The sequence below is a fragment of the Suncus etruscus genome, chromosome 2 (genome assembly GCF_024139225.1).
Source record: "Suncus etruscus isolate mSunEtr1 chromosome 2, mSunEtr1.pri.cur, whole genome shotgun sequence".
Taxonomy (NCBI): domain Eukaryota; kingdom Metazoa; phylum Chordata; class Mammalia; order Eulipotyphla; family Soricidae; genus Suncus; species Suncus etruscus.
In genome coordinates, this window is record NC_064849.1 from 136,077,415 (window position 1) to 136,090,329 (window position 12,915).

The window sequence follows — 12,915 nt, forward strand, 5'->3', positions numbered from 1 at the left end:
GAAATTCATAATTAAAGGAGAATTTGTTTCGAAGTGAGCATCAAGAAGACAAGACTTGAGGCAGATAGGTGGGAGTAAGAGGGTGATTTGCATGAAAGGAATATAGATAATATGTACTATTTTACTTTTATAGTGATCTATTTTGCATTTGTGATAAAAAGGCTAGGAATTGGGTAAACTTAAAAAAATCTTTTACATGTGGATTCTATTGTATACTTTAGTTTTTATAACCCTTTAAAAAGATTAAAAAAATGAGGCCTCCTACGTATTAACTTACGAACTATACAAAATTGGCAGCAACTGAATGTTTACTGAACCATAGATTATAATCATTATTAATTTTTACTGACTACTTGTTTATGAATTGTCAGTTACATTTTACTTTGTACAACTTAATTTTAGTTAGTATTATTGCTACTTAAGTTTGTTCTGGAAAAATCTTAAGAGATTGTATATTTTTTTTAACAATGTCTTTAGATTTGTCCTCTATTTCTTAGTATGGTAATTTTTACTTTTCTTTTGGGGTGAATTAAAGTTGAGTCAACAAATACTGGAATTATTTGAAGCATGTCAGCAGCAAGTAAGTGACTTAAAGAAGAAAGAACTCTGTCGAACACAATTGCAGAGAGAAATTCAGCTGTTATTTCCACGTATGTTTCTCTATTTTTCATGCCTTTTATTTTTATTTGGAATGTCTTTGTATCCTATTTAATAATTTAATTAATTTCTGTCTTTTTATAGAAAGCAGACTCTTTTTGGTTGGGTCCTCTTTAAATGGATTTGGTACCAGGACCAGTGATGGTGACTTATGCCTAGTTGTTAAAGATGAACCAGTAAGTACTGAAACAAGTTCAAGTATGTTTTCTATGTAAAGTTGTTTAAGAGATTTAATAACATAAATCTTGTGGAAAAATTTATTTTGATTATTTCTTTGTGTTCTCTATGTTAATTTAGGGAAATACCTTTACTTTTAGAACATGCTTAGTAAGTATAACGAATTCTAGCATTTATTTTTTAAATTATTAAAGTGAGATGGCTTTACTTGATGGTTCTTAAAACTTCTGCCTTTATTTTGGAATGTTGAGTTTGATGTGTTACCAGGAGCACAAAAAAAGAGCATGTCTTAGAATTACTTTCTTGATAAATTTAATTTCTCTTTGAATTCTCATTGATTTTATCTGAGGCTTTCTTGGTTCTTTTTGTTGTTGTTTTATGTTTTCATTTTGAGGCCACAGTGCTCAGGGCTTACTCTTGGCTTTGCACTCAGAGATCTTTCCTGGCAGGTTCAGCTTTAGGTACTGTTTGTGGTTCTGGGGATTAAACTGTTCAGCTGTATGCAAGTCAGGCTCCCTACCCACTGTGCTGTCTGTTTGGCCCCGAATTTGAAATTATAACTAGAGATTTTACTGAATTTTAAAATAAGAATAATATGATTTAATTACATTTTTTTGGGGGGGGTCACACCTGGCTCCTGGCTCCATGCTCAGAAATTGCTCCTAGCAGGCACGGGGGACCATAAGGGATGCCAGGATTCGAACCGATGACCTGCTTAAAGGCAAACGCCTTACCTCCATGCTATCTCTCCGGCCCCTTAATTACTTTTTTAATCCATTTTGACTTTGTTTTTATTTAGCAACCAAATTTCGCTTATTTGTATTATTTAAATGTAATGTTAACCAGTATATTCTTTTTTTTTTTGGTTTTTGGGTCACACCCGGCAGTGCTCAGGGGTTATTCCTGGCTCCAGGCTCAGAAATTGCTCCTGGCAGGCACGGGGGACCATATGGGATGCCGGGATTCGAACCAATGACCTCCTGCATGAAAGGCAAACGCCTTACCTTCATGCTATCTCTCCGGCCCTAACCAGTATATTCTTAATACCACAGCCTCACTAAGCTGATGCAAAGCAGCTTATTTAAGGTGCTGATTTTTTTTTTTTTTGAATTTCAAAATGAAATCGGGTTAAGTGAAATATCAGTATAACATTTTTAAAAAATTGAGTGCTTTTATAAACATTTGTGTATATATGCTATTTCTACTATTTCACTAAGAAAATTAACTTTAAGTTAATGCAAATGAAAGATTAACTCCAGGAAAGAAACTGGTACTTCTCTAGGATTTGAAATCATATAAAGGAAAAGTAAAAAAATAACTGAAATGATAATCATATTGGAAAATACTAATTTTAATTAAACTTTACCTCATACAGTTAGACTATATATATATATATGTACACACACACACACACACACACACACACACACACTTTGACACATCCATGGATCCTGCCAGTCTTACATATATGGATCTGTCACAGCTTACACAGAGATTCAGTATATAGGAGCTTTTTTTTTCCTTTTTTTGTTTTTTTCTTTGAGGGGGCGGTCACACCTGGTAGCGCTCAGAGGTTATTCCTGGCTCTTTACTCAGAAATTGTTCCTGGCAGTCTCGGGGACCATATAGGATGCTGGGAATCTAACCACCATCAGTTCTGGGTCTGCCGCATACAAGGCAAATGCCTTACCGCTGTGCTATCTCTTGGCCCCATTGAACTTTTTCTTCTTTTAGCAACCCATAGGTTAAGGAAACAGTATAGAAAGTTAAAATTCTGTTCATTTCCCTTAGAGATTATCTTTTTTGTACATTTGTATTAAAGAGGAAATAAAGGGACTGGAGCGGTGGCACAAGCAGTAGTGTGTTTGCCTTGCACGCACTGACCTAGGACGGATCGGGGCTTGATCCCCTGGTGTCCCATGTGGTCCCCCAAGCCAAGACTGATTTCTGAACGCTGAGCTAGGAGTAATCCCTGAGCGTCACCAGGTGTGGCCCCAAACCAAAAAACAAAGAAACAAAACAAAGAGGAAATGACATGATTTTTTTTCAGTATTTTTTTTAGAATAATGTTTGTAAAACCAGGAATTTATTTAGATATGATGTAAAAGACAACATAAAGCTTGCCTTTTTTTTTTTGTAATGTCATGTATTTTAATAAATAACTACAAAGCAAAGTATATTTAGGGGCTGGAGCGATAGCACAACGGTAGGGCATTTGCCTTGTATGTGGCCAATCTAGGGTGGACCTTGGTTCTATCCCCCGGCATCCCATAAAGGAGTGATTTCTTGCGTAGCCAGGAGTAACCCCTGAACATCACAAGGTGTGGCCCAAAAAGCCAAAAATAGAAAAGTATATTTACTATGTTTTCATTTTGAGCTATGTGAAAAATAAGCTAAAATAAACTTCCTAAACACTAAGTTTAGAAAGATAACAAAAACTTTATTTTTAACTTTTCAGTGTTTTTTTTTTTTGTTTTTTTTTTTTTGTTTTTTTCAGGTAAATCAGAAGACTGAAGCACGGCATATACTCACCTTAGTCCATAAACACTTCTGTACTAGACTTTGTAAGTCTGACATGCTTCCAGTCTTAATATTACTTTATTTAAAGCATCTCTTAATTTCTGGTGAAAATTATTATTATTTTTTTTTTATTGAAAATTATTTATATGGTCAGGACGGGTATAGTGTGGCTCCTTTCCCCCCAATGCATTTCTTTTAACTTTTAATGAGAAAGACTAAAAAGATTACTTTTTATTAGAAAAAGAGAGAGACAAAATAAAGGGAGCTTAAGGAGCTTAAGGAGCTGGCTTGGCAATTCATCATGAGCAAGGACAGAACTATCATAACAATGTCAATGTGGGAGGGAAGTAAAGCCTGTCTCAAATACAGGTGTGTGTCTGTATGGGGGTGGGGAGATAGGGGCCTTGGCGATGGGAATGTTGCACTGGTGAAGAGGGTTGTTCTTTTTTTTTTTTTTTTTTTTTGGTTTTTTTTTTTGGGCCACACCCGTTTGACGCTCAGGGGTTACTCCTGGCTATGTGCTCAGAAATCGCCCCTGGCTTGGTGGGACCATATGGGACGCCGGGGGATCGAACTGCGGTCCGTTCTTTGGTAGCGCTTACAAGGCAGACACCTTATCTCTAGCGCCACCTTCCCGGCCCCGGGGGGGTTGTTCTTTTTATGACTGAAACCCAACTACAATCATGTTTGTAAACACGGTGTTTAAATAAAAATATTTATTTAAATAAAAAAAATGATCTTGAGCACAGAAACAGGAATAAATATATAGAAAGTTTTCTAAATGTTATTAGAAGTTAGTCTTAGAAAAATTCATTGTTGACATTTCTGTTTTTATCCCAAAGGTTATATTTTATTAAATTGTTATTTATCAAATAATATTTTTAACTGTGCTTTGGAACAATATGAATTTGAGAAAGTTATCCTTTACATTTCAGCTGGCTACATTGAGAGACCTCAGCTAATAAGAGCAAAAGTGCCAATTGTGAAGTTCAGGGATAAAGTCAGGTAAGTAATTGAAATTTCTTTTTTCAGTTGCTTCAGATCATTTTTAGATATTATTTTGATGTTGGTAATATGTTACATAGCATAATAACTTGTCAACTTTTAGACATTGTTTAGTTTAGTGTTCAAAATAGCTTTTAAAATAGTCTAATGAGGGGCTGGAGCAATAATAAAGTAGGTAGGGTATTTGACTTTTATGCAGCCGACCCGGTTCAATCTCTGGTATTCCATATGGTCTCCCGAGCCTGCCAGGAGTGATTTTTGAGTGCAGAGTCGATTAACTCCTGAGTGTTGCTGAGTGTGGCCCAACCCCCCCCCCCAATTTTTTTTTCTAGACAGAGAGATGGTACTGGGGTTTAAGGCACATGCTTTGAATTGGGCCAAACCCTGGGTTTCATCTCCCAGTCATTTGATCTTCTAAACATTACCAGTTTGGCCTTGATCATGGCCCAAGGATCCTGCAGGGTCTAGGTGACAGAAGTTCTTGGGCTAGGTCAACTGAGAATTTTTTGGGGTGATGTCTCCAGGCCTTTTGGTCACCATTTCAGAGTTCAATAACCCTGTTACTTTTTTTTTTTTTTTTTTTTTTTTTTGGTTTTTGGGCCATACCCGGCTGTGCTCAGGGGTTACTCCTGGCTGTCTGCTCAGAAATAGCTCCTGGCAGGCACAGGGATTCAAACCAATCACCTTTGGTCCTGGATCGGCTGCTTGCAAGGCAAATGCCGCTGTGCTATCTCTCCGGGCCCAATAACCCTGTTACTTTTAAACAATTTTCTCCAGATATCAGTAGCTAAATATGTACATGATACTACTTGCTAACTTTTTTTTTTGGTTTGGTTTTGGGGCAAAACCTGGCAGTACTCTGGCCTTACTATTGGATCTGCACACAGGGATTACTCCTGGAGGTGCTCGGGGAACATATGCGGGCTAGGAATTGAGCTGTGTCTGTTACATGCATAAACAAGTATTTTAGCCCTGTACTGTCTCTTCAGCCCTTACTGACTTTTTTGGAGAGTATATTGTATTTTTTATTTGGATTTTTCTTTTTGTTTGAAAGCAAATGATATGGTTCAAATTAATTGAGGATATAACTTGGTGACATAACTTGCCCAAAAATGTTTTTTTTTTTTTTTTTTGGTTTTTGGGCCACACCCGGTAACGCTCAGGGGTTACTCCTGGCTATGCGCTCAGAAGTCGCTCCTGGCTTGGGGGACCATATGGGACGCCGGGGGATCGAACCGCGGTCCGTCTCCTAGGCTAGCGCAGGTAAGGCAGGCACCTTACCTCCAGCGCCACCGCCCGGCCCCCCAAAAATGTTTTCTCACATATGCCACCTATCTAGAAAAGCCTGCAAAATAAAAAATTTCTTTTTATAAGGATAATTGAGTCTTACAAGTATATTACAGATCTTTCAACAGGGATCTGCTTTTATATTTTAAATGTATACCAAATCATATTAAAATAGAGCAAGTTTAATTTGTTTTTATATTTTTATTCTTATTTCTTTGGTGCCTCATTTTAAGGTCTTTGACCTTTGGGCCCATACATTTTTACATTAACGGATAGATGTGTTTGAGTATTAATTTTGTAACGATTAAAGTAGTTTAATAATAGTCTTTTTTCTCTCTTGCTGTTCTGGGGGTTGATCCCAGTGCCTTACCTGCTTTTCTTTATTTTAATAGTTGTGTGGAGTTCGACTTGAATGTAAACAATATTGTTGGAATAAGGAACACATTCCTTCTCAGAGCTTATGCATATCGTAAGTTTCTGTTTAAAGTATGTTTGTGGTTGTGCCGGAGAGATAATAATACAAGGGGTAAAGGGTTTGCTTTATATGTAGCTGCCCAACATAGGTTAAGTCACCAGTACCACATTGGTACTCTGAGCTTCTTCAGGAGTGAGCCCTGTGCTCAGAGCCAGGAATTATGCCCTGAGCACTGCAAGGTTCGGTCCAAAATTAAAAAATTAAATATTGTTATTTCTTTTATTTTGCTTATTTATGCACAAGGTAGTCTATTAAATCATATACTATCAGTTACAAGTTAATGAAATGCATTTTAAAAACATAAATTTTGAAAAGTAACTACGATTCATTTTTGAAAATAAAACTATCTTTGTAATGAGCAAAGTGTTCAATACACAGGGAGGCACACTTGGTTGACATGGGATTAGATGATGTGAATTTGTAATAGTCTTTGCACTTTTAAGTTTCAATTTTATTTTCAGTTGAAAATCGAGTGCGTCCGTTAGTATTGGTGATTAAGAAGTGGGCGAATCACCATGACATAAATGATGCCAGTCGTGGTACTTTAAGCAGCTATAGTCTTGTATTGATGGTTTTGCACTATTTACAAAGTAAGTATTATGGAATTTATCAATTTCTGAAAACTGAAATGCAGTTAAACTTCATTGTGGTGTCTTCCCTATTGATTCCATCTTCAAATAGCATTGCTTTAAAATGTTGTTAAACTTGTAACACTATATTTTCTATTTTTATTTTGAACAGTGTGTTAGAATTCTTATTCCCTGGAAAACATTATAAAGAAGTTTCACTGTATTTTTAATATTTTTACAGTTTTATATTTTTACTTTGGTATTTAGAGAACTTTCATTGTGGACCTATTTCAGAAGGTCTTTAAAAATAAGTTTAACTACCATTTGTTGTCTTAATTTTCATTTCAGACAGAAATTAGATAATTTTTGTAATGTTTAAAGATGATTTTATTTCTGTATACTTGCATGGAAGTAAAAAATTTGATGTTAATAGGCAGAAGACTAATTTACTTGTCTGTTTGGTTATTATTTGTTTTGGATTAAAGATATTTCCATAATTTATAATCAGTATTGTGATAGTTAAGTTTATATCATTGGGGGCTGGAGAAATAGCATGGAGTAGGGCGTTTGCCTTGCATGGAAAAGGACAGTGGTTCGAATCCTGGCATCCCATATGGTCCCCCTTGCCTGCCAGGGACAATTTCTTAGCACAGAAATGGGAGTGATCCCTGAGCCTGCTGGATGTGACCCAAAGACCAAAATTAAAAAAAATTTTATGCCATTGACCATTGACTTAGTGGTTTCAGTTCTAGGAACTATCTGGTTTTATACATAAAACTTTATTAAAAAAAATAAAGGGGGGCTGGTGCGGTGGCGCTAGAGGTAAGGTGTCTGTCTTGCCAGCGCTAGCCTAGGATGGACTGCGGTTCTATTCCCCGGCATCCCATATGGTCCCCCAAGCCAGGAGCGACTTCTGAGCGCATAGCCAGGAGTAACCCCTGAGCGTCACCGGGTGTGGCCCAAAAAAAAATAAATAAAGGATTAGAAAAAAAACCCAGCAAATTTTTAAGAAATCGTTCAATTGTTATTCTAATAGGAAATTTATCTGGCCACTAAAACTGATATTTTTGACATATAAGAAAAGTATAATATCAGTTTGTGTTCAAGATAATTTTATTTTAAAAAATAGTAATAACTTTATAGATATTTTAATTTAAAAATACATTTCCATTAAAAATGAAAAAATAATTACACTTGAATTTATATATATGTACACATTGAAAAATGTATATGCTAGAATTTATTAGGACTTAGTTATAGATAGAATTTGTATTATCGTGTTACTGAAAACATATTCATATGCATATTAAATGGCTGTTTTTTATTTGACCTGTCGGATCAGATGAATATTTTCTGAGTCAGTTTAAATGGGCCATAGTTTTATGAATAGTCTTCTGCGTTTTTCTCTTTGTTCGAAAGGTCATTAATTACAGTATTTTTGTTGCTAGTTAGTTTTGTTTGTGTTGCCTCAGGATTTGGAACATGTTATTGACAGTTTAAAGTAAACTGTCTTTTTGTGGGGCTGTAGTTTATATTTAATAAAAATTAAATAGAATTGGATGCCAGGAAAATAGTTTTTGTTCAAGGCTGCATGCTTTATTTGTATTCTGTTCATAGCACCACTTGTACTACTCTTCCAGCACCTTGGGGTGGCACTGTGAGTACTAAGCACTAAGTACTAAGTAGGACCTGAGCAATACTACATCTTGGGGCTATTGAACTGATGTACCCAGTTGATTGTATGTCACTGGGAGTGGCTCCCAGGCCATCTTATTACTACTTGGGCTGGGGATTGGAGGAGTGGAGATGGAGGGACAAACCAACAAACCAAAATAAGAAATAGAATGGATTAGAAATACTCTTTAAAATATAGGGGTCAGAGATCTAGTACACTGGGTAGGATGATTGCCTTACATAGAGAGTGAACGTAGGTCCTATCCCCAGCACCCTGAGCTTTGCCAGAAGTGATCCCTGACCATCTTCCAAGTGTGGTCCACCACCTACTCCCACATAAAGGAAGATAGTTTTGTGTTATATAATTTAATTTTGACTAAAGCACTTAATATACATGAATATATTCATTATATGTGCTCTATCCTTAATTTATTTTTTTTTTTTTTTTTGATTTTTGGGCCAGGGGTTTTGGGCTCAGGAGTCACTCTTGGCTATGCTCTCAGAAATTGCCCCTGGCTTGGAGACCATATGGGATGCTGGGGGATTGAATTGTAGTCAGTCCTGGGTCAGCCGCATGCAAGGCAAACGTTTGCTCTACTGCTGCGCCAATACTCTGGCCCCCTTATCTTTTTTTGATTAGTTATATTAAAAAAATTAATTAGATTTCCTTTAGAAAATATACTTTGGGGCCGGCGAGGTGGCACTAGAGGTAAGGTGTCTGCCTTGCAAGCGCTAGCCAAGGAAGGACCGCGGTTCGATCCCCGGCATCCCATATGGTCCCCCCAAGCCAGGGGCAATTTCTGAGCGCTTAGCCAGGAGTAACCCCTGAGCGTCAAACAGGTGTGGCCCGAAAAACCAAAAAAAAAAAAAAAAATATACTTTAATCATGGACACCCCATTGTGAATATCTAAGCAAACTAAAAATTTAAACATTGGTATTTTTGAAAAATTATGTTAAAATTTGTTTTAGATTATGTTAGACACACATTTATTTTTTCCTCAAGGGAACTTTATTCATGACACTACATTTCCCTCCTCAAACACCAGCTGTTAACACTCAGCTTAACACAACCCAAGATTAGTCTTCATAATGTAAGATGGAGTTGAAAACTGCATCACTTTGTCCCTTTCTTTTTTATTTCTCCTCAGTTCAAAATACTTGCATATCTTAGTGGCCAGTACTCTCTTAGATCTGCAGTTGGACTCAAAACATACAAGTCTCAACAATCTTTGTGGTTTCTTACCTTCATAACCACTCTGCTTTCTGTCATAATCTTGCTTTCCCTGGGCTTACAGAGAATTCTTGCCTTTCTTGCACTGAGTATTTTTGTGAAACTGATGCTTCTCACATTTCTTACAAAAAGTCCAGCAGGTTTTTGGTTCATTCACCATGCTTGTGAGAGTGAAATCTAGGAGAAAAGCTAAACACATTTATTTTTAACAAAGTGATCCTATTTGTTGAAGTGGTTCAAATTAATGATACTATCAGCAACAATTTCTAGGTTTTTGTTGAAGGATTTCTACACATAACTAATGTATTATTCTATACTTTGGCAAATTGAAACTTTTTCTCCCTAGAAGAAAGTAAAAACACTGAAAAGAAGTTGTTTTTCTAGTCAAGTAGTCTTGACTGTGGACACCGCTGTTAGTGAGTGTCTTGAATTGTTTTTTCTCGGCCATAATAAATTAGTTTTTATGATTATTGGCCAAGTTCTACATCTCTGGTCTTCATATTCTCATTTGTGGCTTCAATAATTGAATTTAGATAACCTCTAAGTTTGACTTAATTTCTTAAATGCTTTAATATCTTTTCTGCCATGAACAGAGAAAGAAAACAGGTTCTCTATGTAGAAAGGTTGAAAAGATTAAAACATTTTTTAAAATTAATTATAATAGTAGATAATCAAATACAAATGCTTAAAATGGTGACTGATATAGACAGAAAAGGTAGAATCTGAGATGAGATTTTATTTTAGTGACAAGCTAGATAATGAAGAAATTGGTTAGAAATAATAATATAAATATTTTCCATGAAATGTTTACCTTATTACATGGTCTAGATATAACTTTGTCTAGGTCATTTAAAATTTATTATTTTTTTCTTTTTTCCCTGCCCCCACTAGAAATTATTTTTTAATATTCAAAATTAATATTGTTTAGTATTGTTGAAGGTCTGATATTACTTGTGGTTAAGGTGGCTTAGAGATAGCTCGAAGGGTTGGCATGCAAGTTTTGCACATAGAGGCCCAGCTCAGTCTTCAGCACTATATGATCCCTGAACAAAGCTAGAAGAGCCCTGGTGACTCCCAGGCATACTTGTGGTTTCTCTGGTGGCACATGGCACCTTTGGCCTAGTAACTGCATCATTAGACTTGAGCACTGAACCTTCAGGACCCCATAGCTAGGTTTAGTATTGCTACAACTAACTTGAGTTTATGTGTGGGGTATTGGAGCATTTGTATATCTTTAGGGAAATGTTTGTATCCTAATTTCCTGAAAGTGAGTCTGGTAAGTAATGAATGAATTTTTATTAACCCTGATTTTCTAATTCTTATAATCTCAACATTTCATACTATCATGAAATTTTAATTTATTTAAATTTTCAACTAGGAAATGAAGCATGATACAGAGGAAATTTAACCAAGGCATTCTATTTCATATTATGTGTTAGAAATTTATACATTTATAATTATAGTTGGAGACAGTGTAAACTGCCCATAATCATTGATTATGTGTATATTACTATAGACCAGATGTTATTTAAAAAGCTTATTTCTAATAGCAAAAATGAATCAAATATTCTTTTATTATGGACATTTAATTAAGATACCACTATGTTAGTGTTTGGTATACAAAGTAAAGATTCTTTGTTACTAAATGTACTAAATTATATACTTGATTACTTACATTTGATCTTATGTTTTAAAGAAATAAAATGTATTATTTGTATCTTATATTTATGATATTTTATAGTATTTTTATGTTATGAAATTTAGTACTTTGATTTTCATGTTATTCCAGTATTACATGTAATGAATTAATTGATTTAATGAGATTACATTGGGCAAAGTGTTGAAGAATGAAGAATGATGATTTAAGTGTAGCACATGAGCTGGAGAGATAGTACGGAGGGTAGGGTGCTTGCCTTGCATGTGGCCAACTTGGGCTCCAACCCTGGTATAACATATGGCCCCCCCAAGTCTCACCAGGAGTGATTCTAATGTACCAAGAGTAACTCCTGAGTATCACTGGATGTGGCCCCCCCAGACAAACAAAATGTATCACATAGGATAATGATTTCTTGTGTAAAATTTTATAGCATACTGGGTACAAATCTAATATTTATTTTTTAAAATATGATTTCTAAACATTACTGAGGACCTTCTAAAAATCAATTTATGAAGTTTAATATTTTTTCATATTTTTACAAGGATAATTTAAACTCTCAGTTTTAGTTTTTAATTTGTGGAAGAAATTAAGTAATTAAAGGGACAGTTAGGATAGAAATGTTATTCTATAGTATCATTGAGCTGTACTTTTAAGGTATTTTTAATAGCTATTTCCATCTTAGAATGTTCATTCAATATCTGTAGAGCAATCTTTTGTCTTGCTTATTTTGTGTGTGTGTCTAATGTTGGACCAAATGATGTGTGTCCATTTTTTGAAGGCCTGTTATTCTTAAATGTTACAAGGAACAATTGTTTACATAGATATATGTAGTTTATTTACATACAAACTGTCAGTTTAGATAATATTTTGAATCTAAATTTTAGGAATCAGTATTAATTTCACAAAATATATGCAAACTGTTGTATTTTGACATTAACCCTTATAATGTCATACCAGGGGTATAATTGACAAGTTAATTGCTTGTGAAATGAATTATGTGAATCACAGAAGCTTTAAACTTTTTCTTTTTATAGCCCTACCTGAACCCATCCTTCCATCCATCCAAAAAATTTACCCAGTAAGTGTTTCTTATAAATTATCTTAATACATATTATGACAAGTTAATGTGGAAGATGATAAGTTTTAATGTGATGATAGTGATAGTTATCTTTTAAGTATAGGGTAACATTTTTAATAGATGCTAAGGCATTGCCCCCTAAAGTAGTAAACATGTTTCATATACTTTTTTAGATATTTATTTGGTTATTGACAATCTTGTCTTTTATATTAAATATGGAATTTTTTGCATGATGTTCAAGTTACCACTAATAGGAAGTATTAGTTTCTCAAAGCCCATTCGGACTCATTCCAGTTTTCTTTATATTTTTTAAAATATAATTTGTAGCTTTAGTTATTCGTTGAGCATTTTATAGCTCAGTGTAGGTATACTTTGAAAGCAAGGAAAATAAGAAGTTTAATAGTTGTATAATTTTTAAGTATTTACTGTGATTTTACAAGTAACACACTGAAGAAGTAATTTTAGTACACTTTTGTGTACAACATTAAGGACGGTATTGAATCTAAGTATGCCAGCATGGGAAGGTCTAATATGTAGTTAGAGTTGTGTAAACTAGGTAATAAACATATTCATTCTATAGGAAA

General features: G+C 34.8%; 1 protein-coding gene across 2 annotated transcripts in view; it reads left to right on the plus strand.

The window, feature by feature from the left end:
* TENT2 (terminal nucleotidyltransferase 2) overlaps positions 1-12,915 on the plus strand; it is a 47,753-nt gene that overhangs the window by 12,566 nt on the left and 22,272 nt on the right. For both annotated transcript variants that reach the window (XM_049766078.1, XM_049766071.1), the window contains exons 5-11: positions 536-650; positions 742-833; positions 3,332-3,398; positions 4,290-4,359; positions 6,039-6,115; positions 6,583-6,711; positions 12,288-12,331. In XM_049766078.1, coding sequence (XP_049622035.1) covers positions 536-650; positions 742-833; positions 3,332-3,398; positions 4,290-4,359; positions 6,039-6,115; positions 6,583-6,711; positions 12,288-12,331 — 594 coding nt within the window. The remainder of the gene's footprint in view (positions 1-535; positions 651-741; positions 834-3,331; positions 3,399-4,289; positions 4,360-6,038; positions 6,116-6,582; positions 6,712-12,287; positions 12,332-12,915) is intronic.